The sequence below is a fragment of the Coenobita brevimanus genome, chromosome 90 (genome assembly GCF_032717465.1).
Source record: "Coenobita brevimanus isolate Jiangsu-jjx chromosome 90, ASM3271746v2, whole genome shotgun sequence".
NCBI lineage: Eukaryota > Metazoa > Arthropoda > Malacostraca > Decapoda > Coenobitidae > Coenobita > Coenobita brevimanus.
In genome coordinates, this window is record NC_137043.1 from 28846952 (window position 1) to 28868232 (window position 21281).

The following is a 21281-nucleotide window of genomic DNA, read 5'->3' on the forward strand; positions in this document are numbered from 1 at the left end:
CCCGTGTTACATCCCATTTCAGCACTGGATATTGCATAATTTCACTGGATATTGCCTTAATAGAGCCGAGCCAGCAGCACCGAACATTACAACAATGGATAATGAGAGTACTGTATTATATTGCTGTGGTTTGACACAAAAACAATACCTACACAGCACTCTTCTGTCAAGGAGCTGTAGTGGACAGGTAGGAAATTGCAAATAAGGCAGTATACATGCAGCATTCACTGGCAGTGTTCCATCAGTGGCATAGCTTAGGCTTCATGTTTACTCTCAGTGGTACAAGAGCTGTGAGCAGAAATTCAATTTCGTTTAATTTTTCTAATACTTTCCAATAAAGTGTAAATAATTATAAATATACACAACTCAAATATCACTGCCTTTCTTGGATTTTAACTCCTCAATGGCTGTGGGTTCAGAAATTTGCGGGCTCCCCTGGTCGGCCCCAGGACCATTTTTTCAGAGTTCTAAAATCAATTTCTTTTTCTTACAGATGTGAAGAGAATCATCTGGCACACCTAGCATTGTGTTTTTTAACTTCCTAAACCTATCTTGTGATTTGCCATGATTTGCGGAAGGTATAATAAAACTTAAAAATTCACTGCGCATGTGGCATTAACATGTAAACCTGTCAGCAAAACATCTGAGAAATAGTGACCACGTGAGTGCTTGGGATGGTAGAGTAGGGTTGGGTAAACATACCAGTGACCATTGTTCCCTTCCCATAATTGTTTGCAGTTTTCTATAATTTGCACTAATTCAATGTCATGGGCACATTTACAGTAGCACAATGCCAGTGGTCATTGATGAGTTTAGGATTTTAGTGTTAAATGTGGTAGTAACGTGCAGATCTAATCTTGTTTAGCTAACATGAAGAATACTGATTGTTTGTAGAATTATATACTGTATAATAATATATAGAGTTACATTGAAATATCACAATTCCTTTAGCTTTATTTACATTTTATATTAAGCTTTAAAGTGATAGGTGTACTACTGATGTACATTTATATTTTAAAATGTTATTAAGACACATTAATACTTGAAAGCAAGTAACATCTTTGCCATTGACAAAATAATAGGAAACAACGTAAAGAAGATACTGTAACTTTTGTGCTGCCCTGAATGCTTGTAACACTCCAGCATTAGGCAATTAGTAAACAAATAACCTTTCAGCTTGTAAGAACTAAGCCAAATCTTGGTAATTAATGATATATTTAATGCATAACATATGTAAACTTATGGTCATTACCCAAATTATAAAACACAGTACTGTACTGTATTTATATTTGAATGTATTGTGTGCATAATCTTGATTGGTCTGCCATTAGCTGTAAAATGAAACATTTATTCTTAAAAGTATGTAACATTTGTTCATTAGCCAACTCCAGGCCAGACCAGAGTTAATGCATGCGTATAAAAAATATTCTTACTCTAATCCCCGTGACTGGATTTAACTCGGTAATAGTCAAGGACTGTCTCAGTATATATTGTGATTTAAACTATAGTACATTCAATTAAATAAAACATGAATGACAAAGTTTAGTGTATGCCATCCATGTACTGCATGTGGGTAGTATAGTATATTGTAGTGGCTCACATTACGCACTCTAAAAATGTCACGCTGTTCCAGATTTTAAGACAATCTTCAGTCAAGTTTATTTTACTTGGAAAAGCTTAGCATTGAAGGTGTTCTGGTGGAAGTGAGGAACACCTTTTTGTCAGTGTCTTCTGCCATGCTAAATATTCATTCTGAAATTACACTCAGATTTGGGCATCATGTACAGTACAGACACAAAAACACTGGTAGCTTACATGTGGTCATCAATACATGTACATCACCATCATCATCAGATGTTCACACTCTTTCTTCGGTTTACAATCTTTTACAGGTATGTCACGGGGTTTTTATGATATCACTGTGTTTATAAAATAAATGCTTAAATATTATTTGATTGATATTAATATTCAATAATATTGAAGAGCAGAGACAATGATTGTCTTGCTACATCAAGCAACGATTACTTTACGCTGACTTGCTACGATTCTCTAAGAACGAGAATTTATAAACTTTCTCAACAGTACACAGCAGAGACTAATTACTCACAATTGCTGAATTACTGTACTGTTAGCCTCTGGAGAAAGTTACTTCACCCCTGACAATAAATAACTAATACTAATAATAATAATCAGGTCCTTGCTGATGCATTAACTCCTATGGCACAACGGATTTTAAGTTAATACAACAAGACTGGTCTAAGTACCAGTTATGAATAGTAAACATTTATGCAAGCTAGGAGCTATATGGAAAATAAGCTTAATTTGGAGAAATGAAACAAGATTTTACTTTACACTGAGCTCAAGAAAGGAACTGTTAAATTTATTGATTACAAAAAAATAAATTTAACGTTACAATTCAAATCAAATTAATGAGACGCACTCACTCACTCTCACAAAAGCTAAATACTTACGCCTAGGAAAAACACCTTAACTAAGCTCTTAAAACTAGGATTATACAAAAGGAAATACCTGTCGATGAATGCTATGTATCACCCGGGGGGTGGGAGGACTGGATTAACTGTGAAGTGGAGTTTGGGTACTAGCTGACCTCTCACACTGCTGGCACAGGACCTCTCTCCGTCACAGCAAACACTAGACTGAATTCAAATAATGTATAGACAGGATGCACAAGCTACCAGAAGAAGGCGTGGCTAACGGTTTAGGCAAGCAGAGGCGAACGATAAAGAAACAATAGTATCGCTCAGTAGCGCACTTAGTGACGTGCATTAAATCGGTCACTTTTGAAAGTGACGAATGTTTTGAAAAGTATACTCCGAAATGGAGAGAGAAACGGTTAACTGAGTGATACACAGTGAGTTTTCCACTAATAGTTCGTGGCTTCTCACAAAAGGGAAATGTCGCGAATTGATTCGTGACATTACGCCCCTACGAAATTAAATTTTTTCCTTATGGGAAAAAATTTGTGGATATATATATATATATACATATATGTACACATCCTAAGTCATTCACACAAGATTCACACTGTGGTGTGTGTGCTATCCTGCTACAGGAGAAAGTCGCAGTCGTCAGTGAGCGAAAAAACCTCGTATTTACGTTAATAGAAGCAAGCTTGAGGGAAAAACTCCGTGACGATGGTGAAAATCCTGTACTCAGGTCAAACTGAGCGAAAATTCGCTACATTTACACTGACAACTAATTGTTGTGTAGCGTGGTGTATGTAATACACGGTGTAGGTGTGACAGTTGTAGTGTAACTGTACCTACGTGTAAAATGACATAGTAAATAATAATAATATGGCGACGACGAAGGCAGAGAAGAGGCGGCAGCGTGCGGCAGACGATCAGCTGGCCCGCACAGCAAAGCTGCTACACCCATTGCTGAACCTGCAAAACCAATTGAGGTGGAGCATCAAAAGTGTCAATGAGACAAAATTCTTATTACGTACAATTACTCTCTCTGCCTAGCAATCAGTACATTCGAGGTTGCCGTTAATTATAGCACACGATTAGTGTCGGCAAGTTGAGAATCCTTGTGCAAACTCGGGTCTTCCATAGCCTCGAACTGCACACGGGTCCTCAACCTGTGCCTTAACCTACAGTACTTATATTAATATCGGGAAGCTGAGAATCCTTGCGCAAACTTGGGTCTTCCATAGCCTCAAGTCGCCTCTGCAGACTTCTCACTTCCCCCTTAACCTACAATACTTATATTAGTATCGGGGAGCTGAGAATCCTTGTGCAAACTCGGGTCTTCCATAGCCTCAAGTCGCCTCTTCGGAGTTCTCTCTCGAACTTCCCCCTTAACCTACAGTACTTATATTAGTACCGGGAAGCTAAGAATCCTTGTGCAAACTTGGGTCTTCCATAGCCTCAAGTCGCCTCTCAACTTTCCCCTTAACCTACGGTACATACATTAGTACCGGGAAGCTGAGAATCCTTGTGCAAACTCAGGTCTTCCATAGCCTCGAGTCGCCTCTCAACTTCCCCCTTAACCTACGGTACATAATATGTATGTACAGGCCCTGGACATGCTGTGTCCTGTGGAGCCAATGGGCGAGACATCTGGTCTGCACCCACTTCACCACTACCCTGTCTCTCAACTGACTCAGAGATTGCGGGTGTGGTTACAAATGGCACAGGAAGGGCATGTCCCTGATTAGTGGTGATACTTTGACACACTACAGGAACGGACAAAACTATCTATGTCCCGTCCCATCCCTGGCCAGAAAAAGTCAGCTCAGATACGGCCCTGGGTCTTCCTTTTGTCCAAGTGACCTCCTGAGGCTGAACAATGACCCCATTGTAACACTGCTAGGCGGTACTTGGCGGGAACGACAAACTGCAGTCGAACCTCGCCCTCGGGTGTTCGTGACTCACGGTAGAGCCGTCCTTGTTTGTGAAGGAACTTGGCTCGACCTCCCCGTGAATACTTAATCACTCAACCCTTTTGTTTGTTCCGCACGGCAGCAAGTGTCGGGTCAGAATGTTGTTCTTGCACAACAAGTTGACTACACATCAGATCTTGCAGCGATTCAATGATCACTGGGGTGACACAGTCTGGAGCCTCAGTCATGGCTCATGTTACCGCAGCAGCCGAAGTCTGAGTAGCGTCATCGGAGCAACTATCCTTGACTCCAATAATACTGCCTACTATAAGGTCAAATAGAGGCTCTGGCATGACAACTGCGAGTGTCGTACCAGTATAAAATGGAGATGCCACCTGGATACATGCCTCAGGGAACAATCTCACTGATCCATCAATAAGGCTTGCATGGATCTGCCGACCTGTATACTGCTCAGGCCGAACTAGACTCTGCTTGACAGAGCAACCTGAGGAACCATTATCTCTCAGGACCTTCACAGGAATGCCTCCCACAAACCCTGGCTGTACAAGGAAGGTACTGTCACCTGTGGTGGAAGCAGCTAGCCACTCGTGAGGCTGCTGAATTGATGCGGCGAACATTGTGCCTTGTGGATTATATTGGGAAGATGGAACATTGGCCATCTGTGGAGGGGGGTTCACTGTCACTGTGGGACTAGTGAACTGTGGGGAAGTACCCACACTGGTAGGGATGTGACCACCGTGCTGCTGCTGAGGAATGAAGGCTGCGTTCGCTTCCTGCCTCTTTTGAGCTGGTGGTGAAAAAGTTTGTCCCGACGGTCAGTTACGTGGCTGATACTGCTGCTGGTTAGGGTACTTGTTGTACCTCTTCCACTCAGGTTTCTGAGTGTTTTCCACTGCGGTTTTGGACCTTGGCCATTACTCTGAGAATGGCCTTGTTGCTGGGATTCAGTCTGAGACAGCTTCCCAGACTTGGCAGTATCTTTTCTGCTCCAGGTGTTTTGCTTACGAGCTTGATACCCGTATGCAGTAAAGAATGCGTCAGCCTTCTCTGCCATTTGGCTGGCATCTTTCACCTGGCAGATCTTAAGCTGTGCTATGAGCTCAGCAGGCCACGACCTCTCTAGCTGTGTACGCAGCATAAGGTCAATTATCCCCTCACGCGTGGAAGGAGTTTCATCTTTCTCCATCCACTCATTTAAGTAAGCTGTGAGACGATCAAGGAACTGAACAGCTGTCTCCTTGTCTTGGAGACGAGCTCGCATGAACTGAACTTTGGTGTCGTCTACTGTGAGACCATACGCCTTAATGAGTGCAGCTTTCATCATCTCGTATGTGAGATTGTCTCCACGAATTCTGTGGAGAATATCGAGGGCAGGGCCCTCAAATAGGCTAAGGAACTGAAGCCGCTTAGCTGCCTCATCCAGTTGATACATGTCTGCCATGTCCTCAAAACGAGCTATGTACGGCTCGATTCGCTTGCTTTCCTTGTATGAAGGAAGCTTGATGCGTGGGGTCGGCAGGACATGTGCAGGGAGAACGCTCGTGGAGCTTGGACCAACTGCACCAGACGTGTCTGAAGCCAAGGAATCTCGCTTGAGCTTCAGCACTTCAAGTTCATGTTCTCGTTCTTTGTCTCATTGTTCACGCTCGTATTCGCGCTGTTCTCGCTCTTGTACTAGCTCGTGTTTGCGCTGTTGTTGCTCTTTTTCTAACTCGAGCTCGCGTTGTTTTTGTTCGTGTTCACGCTGTTCTCGCTCATATTCGCGCTGTTCTCGCTCATATTCGCGCTGTTCTCGCTCATATTCGCACTGTTCTCGCTCGTATTCGCGTTGTTCTCGCTCACGTTCACGAGCGTCTTTCTCACGTTCTTGCTCGTAATTAAACCGTGAGAGAACGTAACTCTGTATTTTCTCTGGGTCAGTGAGACCCATATCTTTGGCTTCCTGTACATAAGCACTGGCTGCCATGGCGTTAGCTCAATTTACTAAGTAACCGAAACTGAGTACTGACTGCTTAGCGACGAATACTAATGATACAAATAAAGAATACAGACACAAGCTAGTGGTGACCAGTCTTATCTAGTTAACTGGCAAAAATTAAAGCAAAAATGCAAATGACTGGGAAGACTCAATAATAAACACAATGGGTACGCTGACTTCCCAGAAGCGAATAAAATCGTCTGGCGTTACCAAGAATAAACTAGAGTTAAGTACTCTATTGATTAATAAAGCAAAAATTCACTTGCTAAATTAAGGGTAAACACCAGTAAGCTTGTGCCTATAAACTTTAATAATAAATACCTAAATATGAATGAGTGAGCACTATCTCGTGAATAGCTTTATAGCTAGGAGTTAATATCCTGGAATGAGGTCGGCAATTGTCACGGGGTTTTTATGATATCACTGTGTTTTTAAAATAAATGCTTAAATATTATATGATTGATATTAATATTCAATAATATTGAAGAGCAGAGACAATGATTGTCTTGCTACATCAAGCAACGATTACTTTACGCTGACTTGCTACGATTCTCTAAGAACGAGAATTTATAAACTTTCTCAACAGTACACAGCAGAGACTAATTACTCACAATTGCTGAATTACTGTACTGTTAGCCTCTGGAGAAAGTTATTTCACCCCTGACAATAAATAACTAATACTAATAATAATAATCAGGTCCTTGCTGATGCATTAACTCCTATGGCACAACGGATTTTAAGTTAATACAACAAGACTGGTCTAAGTACCAGTTATGAATAGTAAACGTTTATTCAAGCTAGGAGCTATATGGAAAATAAGCTTAATTTGGAGAAATGAAACAAGATTTTATTTTACACTGAGCTCAAGAAAGGAACTGTTAAATATATTGATTACAAAAAAATAAATTTAACGTTACAATTCAGATCAAATTAATGAGACGCACTCACTCACTCTCACAAAAGCTAAATACTTACGCCTAGGAAAAACACCTTAACTAAGCTCTTAAAACTAGGATTATACAAAAGGAAATACTGGTCGATGAATGCTATGTATCACCCGGGGGGTGGGAGGACTGGATTAACTGTGAAGTGGAGTTTGGGTACTAGCTGACCTCTCACACTGCTGGCACAGGACCTCTCTCCGTCACAGCAAACACTAGACTGAATTCAAATAATGTATAGACAGGACGCACAAGCTACCAGAAGAAGGCGTGGCTAACGGTTTAGGCAAGCAGAGGCGAACGATAAAGAAACAATAGTATCGCTCAGTAGCGCACGTAGTGACGTGCATTAAATCGGTCACTTTTGAAAGTGATGAATGTTTTGAAAAGTATACTCCGAAATGGAGAGAGAAACGGTTAACTGAGCGATACACAGTGAGTTTTCCACTAATAGTTCGTGACTTCTCACAAAAGGGAAATGTCGCGAATTGATTCGTGACAAGGTACACCTTGATATACGATGCTTCTAGATGCGATACCCTGGTTTAACGTTGGAGGTAGAAATGCCACCATACCCTGGCAAACAATGGCCAATCCCCAGTTAACTTTTTTTTTTTTTTTTTTTTTTTTTTTTTCCAATTTCGATATTTTAGGCTAAAATTGTGTGTTTAGGTTGATTTATAAGCTGTTTTTAGACTTAATGTGTTTTAGCCATAGGTGGAGTGAACATTGTCATTTTGGGGTACAGTTTACTAAGCTTGATTTTTTGCGGACTTATATTTGATGATTTTCAGATTTTATTTGTTGGTTTTAGTGAGTTATTTACTTGTGTTAGGCGTAGGTTAATGTCTTTTACAGCTGTTAGGCCATTTAAATTGGCTTTAAACTTGTTTTTGGACTCATTTTGGTGGGTTTAGGACTTGGTTGGGGTGAAACCCACGACTCAAAAACGCATCCCAATACTTTACATGTTAAATCTACTCCAAGATACGATACCTCGCCTAACGATAGGTTTATATATAGGATTATGGCGTCTGGCAATAGATAGATAGATAGATAGATAGATATTGCCAGATGCCTCAATCCCGTTTGGGGTGGCCACAAGCAAATCGCCTCCAAGTCGCCCTGTCCCCTGCCATTTCACTGCCCTGCTCCCAACTCACACCCTCCTCTCTCATATACCTCTCCACCCCATCCCTCCATCTCATCCTCGGCCTCCCCCTCCCTCTTCCCCCCTCCACCTCACTTATGTACACTCTCTTTGTCAGTCTTTCACCCTCCATGTATATATATATATATATATATATATATATTATGTGAAGAATAATCCATGTTTCACCTTTCATTTTTGTCATCACTAGTTCCCTTTCCGGCTGAAGAGTCACAGTATCGTGACCATGAAATAGGATACAAAAACCCACACTGGCAGACGAAAAAAGATGTATTCAAACAGTTTCAGCAACAGCTGTCGCCCTCTTCAGTGGATCTACAGCTGTCGCCGAAACTGTTTGAATACATCTTTTTTCGTCTGCCAGTGTGGGTTTTTGTATCCTACTAGTTCCCTTTGTTCCTAGTCTGTTGACCTGTCAAAAATCCATCCACTTACATACTGAATGTCCATGGGGAGGTCATACACTTTTGATCAGCAGCTACTGACCCACTCACCCATGCACATGTTTTGTTGCTATCATAGTAACTCTTTACACTGTTTAGTAGTTTACCTTCCACATCAGACTGTGGTAACACTTTCCATAATTCAGTCCCATTCACTTTGTCATGTGGTTTTTAGATAATTAAAGACTGATAGTTACAGTACTTTTCTTTATGCTTTCTCCATCAGATGCCTTACTACATGTATCAGAGTCATGCACTCCCTGTCACTCCAAAAATGCTTTGTTCATCATTGATCACAAGTTATATTTACCATCACATCTTGCCAATCACTTTTTTCATTCTTAAGCAATACCTAATGTACTGAACAGTTACTCCACAGTATAGTAGTCTTTCCAGTCATTTTTCTCACCTACCAGTATAATTCTGTTAAATTTATTTATAACAGTTTTTCCAGGTTTCCAGTGTTTCTCTCAACTCCGGCATTCTTGGATATTCATCCCTCATACTAACACATTTTGTCAGGTTCATTCCTACATTGTTGCACCTCAACCCAGACACTATCATCTGGGAAATTAGCATTAATAATCCTTACCACTCCTCCTTTTCATATTTTTTTTCTTGATACTCCTTAGCACTCAGTGCATTCCCCATTTCATCTGAACTCATTTCTAACATACACTCAAACTACTACTTTCTTTTGTTTACTATGCTCTTTGCTTCTATATCCCACCATTCTGCTTTTCTCTCATTTGCCAGCAGCAATGAATCACCACATGCCCTAAAGGATTCCTAGTAAAACACTCTGTACACTGTATATTCTACAACCTTTTAAAATCAGTTTCCAACTGCAGCTCATTAACTTTTAAACAAATATAAACACATCGTGTTGTTAAGCTCTGATGCTGTATTATAAGCAACAAGGGTGAAATTTTATAATGTTTTTAACATGCCACAAAAGTTAAGCTAACAGAGTCATGGAAATCATAAATGACTCCCTACCAGGAATGGTGGATCATCTATACCAACAGCAGAACTGCAGTATAATACAATACTGTACTATTTGAATTACCTTCATCATCTTGGACATTGACATCAGTGACTCTAGGTGCTAGACAGGCCACCACATCCTCTTTGCTATTCTTTGCTGCCAGTAAGAGTGCAGTCCACCCTGTAAAAACTTGTAATTAGAAAATGTCACTTTGTGGCAAAGGCTGGTATTATACAATAATGAGACAGATTATTTCAAAGAATCAGACCTTATGTGTATGGAAGAAGAGAGTGAAGCTGTATACTGGTAAATGAAAAAGAAAAAAAAAGTGGACTGTCTAAGTGCGAAAGAGGTATATGTCAACATAAGTAGCCCAGAGGGTTTGTGGCCATCCTCTGTCAAGGGGTTCCCAGTAGGATGCATGGCACTGATGATGACAATTATTCAGTAGTAAATGAGGCTACTTTCTTGTTATATTCCTACCAAATCAGGTCATAGCCCTCACACACACACACACACACACACACACACACACACACACACACACACACACACACACACACACAATAGACTGGTTGAACGTGTAAACAAACTAGAAATGGCTTTCAAAAATGAAATTGATGAAATAAAGAAGCAAATGCACTTGCAAAAGGAAGAAATAGAAAAACTAGGAAGGGAGGCCAATAAGAAAGACACAACCATCAGTGAACTAACAGTGGAATTGAGTACACTTAGGAAGAAAATGAGTGAAATGGCAAGTACAGTAGTCAATCACGAGAGTGTTATGGAAGAGTTCAAAAATGACATAGAGACAATTAGGCAAGTTAGCAGTCTTATTGACCAGAGCAGTGATATTGAGGAGAAGATAACACAAGTGAATGAAGCTGTGCAAAGCTACAAAAATGATGTAGAAACCACGTATGCTGAAATGGTGAAAGTTAAGAAAGACTTAGAAACAAGGGTGGAGGAAAAAAGCATTAAAAAGGAAGTGAAAAGAATAATCCTAAACAATCCAAAGCTAGTCAGAGATTCAGTAGAGATAAACAAATCAATAGTAATCACTGGTATAGAAGAGGAAGAAGTTAAAAACAAGATCACAAGAGACAAAAAGGAGATGGCAAATGTAATGAGCTTACTGAAAGAAGTATCAGAGGAAATCTGTAGTAAAGACATAGAGGAACACAAAAGGTTAGGGAAATACGAGAAAAGCAAGACAAGACCTCTAAAGGTGACTTTCCAGAGTGTAAACACTGTGGAAGAGATACTAAAAAATGCAAAGAATCTTAAGGAAAAAGAGGAGTTCAAAAATGTATGGATAAAAAGATGCCTAACACAAGAGGAACTGGAACTACTGAAAGAGAAAAGGGAGGAAGCAAAAACAAAAAATGAGGGAAGATCAGAAGAGGAGAAGAAGAAATTTTTTTACAAAGTAATAGGATTGCAGGTACGAAAGTGGTACACAAACAGGATGGAAGAAAAAGGAGGAAGGTAGTAGAACCATGTCATGACAAGTATATAAACAAGATGATAAAGTTGATGTACTCAAATGTGGATGGAATGGTATCTAAATTACTAGAGATGAATGATTATGTCAGAGAAAATGAACCACAAATAATATGCCTAACTGAAACAAAAATAATACTAAGGATATCAAATGACATACTAAACTTAGAGGAATACAATAGATGGAGAAGAGACAGATATTTAAAAAAAGGAGGAGGAATTATAATATTAACTACGAAAAATCTAAAAGTCAAGGAAATAAAACTAGATATACCATCACAAGTAGAATTGATTGCAGTAGAGATCGACACATCTGAAGGTAAAGTAATTGTAGCCAATTTGTACATGCCACCCAGATCAAACACATGGGAAAGGGACGAATATGAGGACCTGGCAGAGAGTACAATTCAGAGTTTAAGATCATTGCTACATAAAATGGAAGAGAAATCGGAAAGAATTATACTAACTGGGGACTTCAATACAAATATAAATTGGAATACTCTAGATATAAATAGCCAAGAAAGCTGTTGGGACCAAAAGCTCCTGGATCTCGTACAAGAGTTTTTCTTAACGCAACATGTGAGGGAAACCGCCAGAAAAAGAGGACTTGATGTACCTTCAGTGCTAGATCTAATATTTACAAGGCAAGAAAATGATATTGACAGTTTAATATATCACCCTCCACTCGGCAAAAGCGATCATGCAGTACGAAATTATAACTTCAGGATAGCATATGACATAGTAAACAGCAAAGATAGTTACAAAAAGAGCCTAAACTATAAAAAGGGAAATTATCAAGACCTGAAGAAGTATTTCTTAGAAGTTCATTGGGAAAATGAGCTTAGAGGACAAGATTTAAATGCTGTATATAAAAATTTTTGTGAATTTTATGAAATAGGAGTCCAGAAGTACATCCCACAGCACAAAGAAGCAGATAAGAAAATACAGAAATGGTTCAATACAGAATGTAAAAAATCAAAAGAAAGAAGAGATTTGTTGTGGAATAGATACAGAAGACACAATAGTGAAAGGGCATATAATAATTACAAACAGGCAAGAAACGACTATACAAGAATAAGGAGGGAAGCCCAAAAACAGTTTGAGGAGGATATAATAAATAAAAGTAGTGATCAACCAAAGCTGTTTTACAGCTACATCAGAAGCAAAACTAAAGTAAAAGATATAATACAATCCATTACGGATGAGGGAATCACTTATACACATGAGAAAGATATTTGTGAAGCACTAAATAAGAATTTCCAATTAGTTTTTACAGAAGAAAAAAATTTTGAGAGGGACTATGTGGAACACGCATGTCCACACATACTACCAGATATACAAATAGCAGAAAAAGTAATACAGGAGGAGTTAAGTAGATTAGACAGAGGAAAAGCAAGTGGTCCTGATGAAATTTCATGTTGGGTATTATGAGAATGTGCAAAGGAGTTAAGTAAACCATTATTTTTAATTTTCAAGAAATCCTTGAGTCAAGGTAAACTACCTGATATTTGGAAAAAAGCAAATATTGTCCCCTTATTCAAGAAAGGAAATAGACAAAATCCACTCAACTACCGACCAGTATCACTGACCAGTGTTGTAAGCAAGGTATTACAAAAACTTATAAGAAAAGCTTGGGTAAATCATCTAGAAGAACACAGTATGATAACAGAAAGACAGTTTGGTTTCAGAAAAGGAAAATCATGTGTTACTAATCTGTTGAGCTACTATGACAGAGTAACAAACACAATACAGGAAAGGGAAGGATGGGTGGACAGTATCTTTTTAGATTTCAAGAAAGCTTTTGACACAGTACCACACCAAAGACTTTTATGGAAACACTACCATCAAGGAGGAATTCGAGGCAAACTGTTTTGTTGGATGCAAGACTTTCTCATAAAAAGAGAAATGAGGACAGTACTAAGAGGAAACTACTCATCATGGAAAGAAGTGACTAGTGGAGTACCACAGGGTTAGTGCTGGCACCAATCATGTTTTTAGTGTATATAAATGATATAAACAGTAACACTGGAAATGAGAGCTATCTGAATATGTTTGCAGATGATGCAAAAATACAAAGGAGACTTACTAACACAGACTCTTGTAAAGAGCTACAAGAAGAATTAAATAAACTTCATGAATGGAGTAGTACATGGCAAATGGAATTCAATGTGGACAAGTGTCATGTAATCAAGTTTGATAAAAGTGGAAAAAGACCTGATTGGGATTATAAGTTAGGAAATAAAACCCTATACACATCAGAAAGAGAGAAAGACCTAGGTGTGATTATCAATAACAGACTATCTCCGGCTGACCACATCAGTGAGAAGGTATGGAACATGTATACACTGCTTGCAAATATGAGAATAGCATTCACATACATAAATGAAGACATGCTAAGAAGGATAATAACATCATTCATTAGACCAACCCTGGAATATGCATCAGTAGTCTGGAGTCCTCATCTCAAAAAGCACATAGACAAGATTGAAAAAGTTCAAAGGGCCGCTACAAGATGGATACCAAGCTTAAGGGACCTAAGCTATGAAGAAAGACTAAATAAACTGAATCTACCAACACTACAGGAGAGAAGGAAAAGAGGTGACATGATAATGCTATATAAATGCATATCAGGAAAGGAGAAAATAGACATAAATGATTAATTAACATATGGAGAAGCATCAGCAAGAGGACACTGCAAAAAATTACATAAGAAGAGAGGTGATAAAGACGTAAGGAAATTCAGTTTCCCAAACAGAGCAATTGATCAATGGATGCACTACCGAATGAAATAGTGTGTGCCAAAACAATTCACAAATTTAAGGATATGTACGATAAATATGGTTTAAGACACGGGACAGTACGAGCTTGACTCATTCCTGTAAAGATACAATTAGGTAAGAACAATTAGGTAAGGTAAGAACACACTAATAATTATCCAGTCAGTGTTCCCCTCCCCCCCGAACACTCACTATCAACCATCCAGTTATTGCATTATCAGGAGCCCAGGACTAGGCTGCTTAGTCCAGACATTGTTGGCAAGACTGGCCAGCTGCTCAGCCAAGTGGAATTAAGAGAGCATGCACCCCAACCACCCTTTAAGTGTTCCTCATGAGCCACATGTGGTTGGAATGCCTTAACTTGCTAGATGACCAGGCATCCATTTGGTTATATGGTTACCATTCAGTGTAGTAAATGTTTTTTCAGGGCTACAAGGAACCATTAGGCCTGTCACACAGTGTAGAGTCAACTGAAGGTAGTATACATTATGTGAATCTTTGGTGTGTACCACCACGTGCTACGTGAAATTGGATATTGCTTTGATGTGTACTCATAACCATGTGGCTCTAAGCAAGACTAATTCAGTTGAGCCTTATATTACCCTTACAATGATTATCCATTCATCCATCATCCAATCCTATGTTGCCCCATGAGGAGTGTAAGAGCCCAAGGCTAGGCAAGCTGGTCCTGACATTTAGGATGAGAGTGACCAACCTCACTCCTCCCTGAGTAGCATTACATGACTAATAAACTCCAACTACCCCTTGGATATAAACCTGCACCAGCTCAATCTAATTGGAGCACTGTAGTTACTTACCAAATCATCAGGTGCCATAATCTGGATATATGGTCATCACCCAGCATAGTAAATGGTTTCCTGGTGTACAGGAAACCATTTGGCTTGCCACTCAGTGTAGAGACACCCATAGGCAGAAGGAAGAGGAATGAATGAAAGAAAGAAAAACAGAAGAGGGAGTGTAAATTTATCCATAGGCAGAAGGAAGAGGAAAGAATGAAGTAAAGAAAGACAGAAGAGGAGGGAAGGAAGAGAAGAAAGGGTAGACACCCAAAACAGCTTTACATCGAATGAGTGGATTGTGAGTGCCCCCACCTACACAATAATTATAATAATAATAACAATAATAATAATAATAATAATCTAATACCGTGTATCCCCATAAGAAACGTAGGAGCCCAGGACTAAGCAAGTTGGTCCTGACATTTAAGATGAGAGTGACCAGCCTCACTCATCCCTGAGTGGCATTACATGAAAAATAAGCTCCATACACCCTTTGGGTAGAAACCTGCACAGGCTCAATCTGACTGGAGCGTCATAATTACTCGCTAAACCACCAGGTGCCATAATTTGGTTATATGGTTACCACCTACCTTAGTAAATGGTTTACTGGTGTACAGGAAACTATTTGGCTTGTCACTCAGTGTAGAATCACCCATACACAGAAGGAAGAGGAAAGAATGAAAGACAGACAGAAGAGGAAGGAAGGAAAAAAGCAAGAGGGGAAAAGGCGGTCACCTGAGAGCAGCACTTCATCGAGTGAGTGGATAGTGAGCGCCCCCATGTACCACCAATAATAATAATATTAATATTAATCATTCTATCAACCCTTTTTTCCATTAAAGTGAAGAGGCCTGGTGCCATGTTGTTTAGCCCTGACAGTTAGGGCAAGAGTGACCAGTCACTTGCTCCTTAGGAATTTCATGTGAGCAATGAACCCCAACCACCCCTAATTCTAGTATCAATCCCTCTCTCATAGTAAATTAAATATCAGACATTAAATCTCATTATGAATTGCACAGATGGTATAAAGCCTTGTTTGCATATCAATAATCCCAGAGTTTGTTATACTGTTGGTGCTCAGCCTGTAATCAGATTCAGATCTAAGACTTGAATATGAGCCTTCGTTATAACATACCTTTCTTTGTAGCAGCATTTACATCAGCACCAGCATCCAGCAGCAGCTGCACCAATCTAAAGTGACCCTCTTGTGCTGCAGATATGAGTGGTGTCCAACCTGAGGGGCACATCATCACAGCGTCACTCAGTATAGGTCAAGTTCTTAGTTTATAACTACAATGTTTTTCCAACTTTTTCCCCGCTAGGTCTCTCTTGTGCTGAATAAAATCAGCCGGTAGTAACTAATTAAATAAGCATAATCATAGCATAATCATACTGCAAGGGGTAATGGAGATTTTTCTATCATTGCAAGGTACCCTCTCCTCCACATCTAAACAGCATGAGTAGATTATAAATGCATCTTTGTACTTAAGGAAAATAATTAACCTTCATCATCAGGAGTGCTGACATTGGCACCATTCTCCTGTAGCAGTTGCACAGTTCTTGTATGACCCCTCTTGGCTGCTTTTTTGAGAGGTGACCACCCTAAAAGAAGAAAGCTCTGCATAAGTAGTGCATCACAAGACCAACTTGAGAAAACTAATTCTGATAATGACTAAAATTCTCTTTACCAACTCAGAACATCCCTCTTTGATTCAGTCTTATAGAACAAGATTTTATTAAGGAACATATTAATCCTTTCATATATTAAATTTTATTCTTGCTGTCTCCAGATATTATATTCAGCTTAGGACAGCGTAGTACCATTGTAAAGGGGTTATCTATTCCTCAACCTCAAATTTAAAAAAAAAAAGTCTAGGCTGAATAAAATTGACCTGTGGTAGAGTGAATACAATATAAATGACATACTCAGCCTTGGAAGGTTATCCAACAAAGATTCTAATCTCAAGCATGGGAGGTTATCCAACAAAGAATCTAATCTCAGGCTTGGAAGGCTATCCAACAAAGAATCTAATCATTCATACAAAAAGACCGAAGGGTGAAACTTTATCAGCCACAGCAGTAATATTGCTAATGAGGATATTCAAAGGCACCTCAACACACACAAAATTCTGCTTTGGGTACATGAATGGCTTGAGAGTACAGGGTATTGCTACAGTAATAAATTATGCTACCTGAAAAAAGAAAGAGACTTAATTTTGCCAAATTCCTGAAAATTATGTAAATGGTAAACACTTGGGTGAAAATATCTCACAAACACAGAGATACTTACAGAGTACAGTAGTTGCACTTGCATTGGTCATATCTGGTGCAGTCACAATAATGTACTGTACTGGTGGTTCCCCAGTGATATCTCACCACAACTAATAGCAACATCACAGTAGTAGCTGGCATGAATATGAACAACTGATTGTTCATCCTCTACCGCTGACCTTCAATTGTAAAGAAATATTGCGCATTCTTTTGTAAACATGTGATACAACAGTAATCCCCCGTTAAGCCATCATAATTCAGTCAAGGCCCTGTTGGATAATGCATCTTGGCAAATAATGTTGTACTACTCCCTCAATCCATCTGCAAGAAACATAACCCCTTTAAAACCCTGTACTGTACTGTACTTTACAGTAAAGTCTTGCCACAGTGAATTATGCAGAATTTTTGTACAGTATTGTATATGTACAGTATCTCATGCTGAAAAATGCAGTAAACTAAAGACAGCAGTACAGTATAGTATTTTACAGTAAAATATACACTGACTGTATATTGACCATACAGTAGTAGAAGATTATGTTTGAATATTCCAGTGTGTTTGGTGGTGTAGACTCTATGTGGTTAAATGTCATGTAGGGTGGTGCAGGGGATGCCATAATGCTCTACTGTTCAACTCAGTTACTACCATTCATTGAATCCCCTGGTTATCTCCCATTTCCTCTCGAGGGACAGGATGTTCCTTGCACACTTGGTAGGAAGGGGAGCCATGCATACACACATGACAGCACTAGGGCAAGCGGCACAAGTCCCTGTTAAAGCTATGGTATGGCAACAATGGCTGCAAACTCCATGATGAACTTAATGCACATCAACATCAGACGGCTTTTTCTCTGTGGCTGAGGTGGAGAAAACAGTGGTCTTTGTTTTGATGGGCATCATTGGTGGCATGTGGGTAGCGGGGATGTTGCAAGGGATGGTTTGAAAAATCAGTTTTCATGCATGCTGCCAGTTAATGCAGTCGACATGGACATTGCTTTACTTCAGCAAGATTTTTTTTGCATTACCAGATAATGATGTATGTTGGGTAATGCGCTATCTGATAAATGTGGGATTACTGTATGATCTTGCCATTTATCTGAGGGTAGGTATCACAAGGGACACAGAAGTACATGTATGTGACAGTGTATGATGGGCATAGATACAGTGTGGACTGAGTTTTTCTTATAAATAATGCAAAACTTATGGGAGCACTAAAGATCTTGTGGGTATACACATTGGTACCTATACTGTAATTTTCATCCATTCCCCCAATCAGTACCTTTAAGCAATATAATGAGCCACAGATACGGTACCTTGATAGTCACAAATATTACAGTCTGCATCATTGGCCAGCAACAGTCTAACCACACCTGTATGACCAGCATTTGCTGCAATTGACAGTGGTGTGAAACCTGGAGAGAGAGAGAGAGAGAAATAAATATATATATATATACATATATATATATATATATATACATACATACAGTAATCCCTCCAATATCCGACATAATAGAGCCAAAGGCATGTCCGGATAGTGATCCTGTCTGGGTATTGGGTTCCAGCCTCCTGGACTTGTACTTATGGACCCTAACTCAGAAAAACACCTATACAACCCCCTCTGGACATGCATTGCACCTATTTAAGACCCAAATCACACCAATAAGGAACATAAAAGACTGAAATAAATGCAAAAGAACCATAAAATGAGGTTTTAGAGGTGAGTTTATACAATATTAAACATTCTGGGTACTTACAAGTCCCTGGCTCCTGGACTGGTTTGAACCGCCAGTTTGCCGTCCACAGTTAATCCTCAGCACTCTAAATTCTAATTTCTTAACACTGCACAACACTGCAAATTCCCCTGTGTTCTAGTGGTGAGGTATTGCAGTTTATTCACTGTTTATTCACAAAAAACAAGCACCTGTGGCTTGCATTGCTATAAGCATCTGCTCTCGATCGGAGTTTGGCTGTGACTGTTGATGATGGCAGGGTAACAGAGTTGCCAGATCACAACAGCCACATTACCAATCTCCTCAACTTTCATTACCAAATTTATCTTTTCGTTACCAAATTCGTAAAGCTAGCATTTATTCTTCTCTAATTATATATACAAGTGGAAATACATGTAATCACTCTCCTTATAATTAACACCATGTTGATTATTTTCACGCTATGTAGGGTAGCAGATTAATCAGAGAGAGCAAACAATTCACCATCTCCATCCTGTGTATCCTCATACTTGTGAAAAACCCATTTGGTAATGCATTATTCTGATTCATTACCAAACGAATTTTTCATTACCAAATTGGCCCACACTTGGTAATGAAAAATACCAAATGGCAACCCTGATAGAGGAGGGGGGAGGGGGAGGAAGGAAGGGGTGAAGGGACCATGGTGTAACAGCTGTTTGGCGCCAGGCGGCAATTTCAAATTACGGGAGGGAAAAAAGTCAGATTTTTTTTAAATTTTTGGCGGTTTTTGGCCCATTTTGGGAATATTGGATCCCAGGACGATTATGTCCGGTTAGTGGGGATGTTCGGATATTGGGTGTTCGGATATTAGATGGATTACTTATATAGATATATAATATATATATATATATATATATATATATATATACATACACAGAGATAGCCCGATTATCCGGGCTATATGGTGTTAAGGGGTGCCCGATTGGTCCGAAAGCACGATTAATCCGGCGGAAACACAAGTACTGTACTGTTAGACTGATTTATTTACCGGTAAATGTACACTTTAAGTACCAGAAAGACCTTTCCAGTTCAATGTATATTCCTCCAGCTTGTTTCAGTATTTTTCAGACTATATTCAGTTCGGTAAATCACGTTTTCTTACTGAAAAATTTCCTCCCTGTTAGTATCGTCTCGTTCTAAAGCTGTACCTATGATTGTTTCCAGCACAATGGATGAAACTCATCGTACTCAAATGTGGACTTCATTTCCCATCTTCCCAGCAGAAGATTAGGTTAGGTTACATTATTAGGTGCAGTTAAGCTAGGTTAGGCCAGGTTTAAACACTTAGATTAGAACAGTGTCTTCTGCCATTACGTTAACGAATCAAAGAGTCGTCACACCAGAACAGCTGAAAACAGCGGGGAAAGATTTAACAAGAAATGTTTATTTACCAACCCAAAAATAATCAGAAAAATATAACAGACTATCAGGATGAACTGATTTGGTAAGGTGCTTTTACTGCTTACAGCAAATCGTATGTTTACCCCCCTCAAATCCTCAATGTTCGTGAGTTCAGAAATTTGTGTGCTCCCGTGGCAGGCCTTGGAACCATTTTTTCAAAGTTGTAAAGTTAGTTTCTTTTTCTTACAGATTTGAAAAGATTCGTCTGGTACACCTGGCTTTTTCCCCGCCTCCCTAAACCCATCTTGTGATTTGCTATGATTCGTGAAAGAAAATTAGGGGGCATGTTACATTAGAATTTAAACATAAAGTTAGGGTGCATGTTACTTTAGCATTTAAACATATCGGCGAAAACATCTGGGATGAAAGGACCGCCTAGCTGTGTGGGATGGTTGAGTAGGGTCGTGTAAACATACCAGTGACCGTTCCCTTCCCATAATTGTTCGCAGTTTTTATGGCTCTCCCTAACTTAACGTTACCGACACCGGTACAATAAAGCATTGTTCAAGGCTAGCAGCCATAAGAGGTTAATGGAATACATTATTGTTTGTATCAATACTCTGTCTTTCACACATACACGAACGAACAAAAGAATGTGAAATAAATGTACACTGAACTGTAAGGAGCAGAAATAACTGTATGCTCTGTCGGTCCGAAATGTGTTGGGAAGCGACATCGAACACAGAATGTGGAACTGAATGCCACCTTACGAGAACACTTGAGATGAAAGTATTTTTTCTTATTAGTAAACATAATTGTTCCATTTCGTCCCCAATAATTGTGAAACTCGTAAATTTTCGTCCAAGCATACACCCTAATAACCTTACCAATTCAATTCATATTCTCTAGTTTTCTGTATTTTTCTAGTTTGTTTTCTTATTATCATAACGT

General features: G+C 39.3%; 1 protein-coding gene across 1 annotated transcript in view; it reads right to left on the reverse strand.

Annotated features, from left to right (window-relative positions):
- Nucleotides 1-21281, reverse strand: part of LOC145411652 (uncharacterized) — a 159723-nt gene that overhangs the window by 53360 nt on the left and 85082 nt on the right. The window contains exons 7-10 of the mRNA XM_080281658.1: nt 18552-18650; nt 16474-16572; nt 16106-16204; nt 9972-10070 (exon numbers count right to left, since the gene is read on the reverse strand). Coding sequence (XP_080137784.1) covers nt 9972-10070; nt 16106-16204; nt 16474-16572; nt 18552-18650 — 396 coding nt within the window. The remainder of the gene's footprint in view (nt 1-9971; nt 10071-16105; nt 16205-16473; nt 16573-18551; nt 18651-21281) is intronic.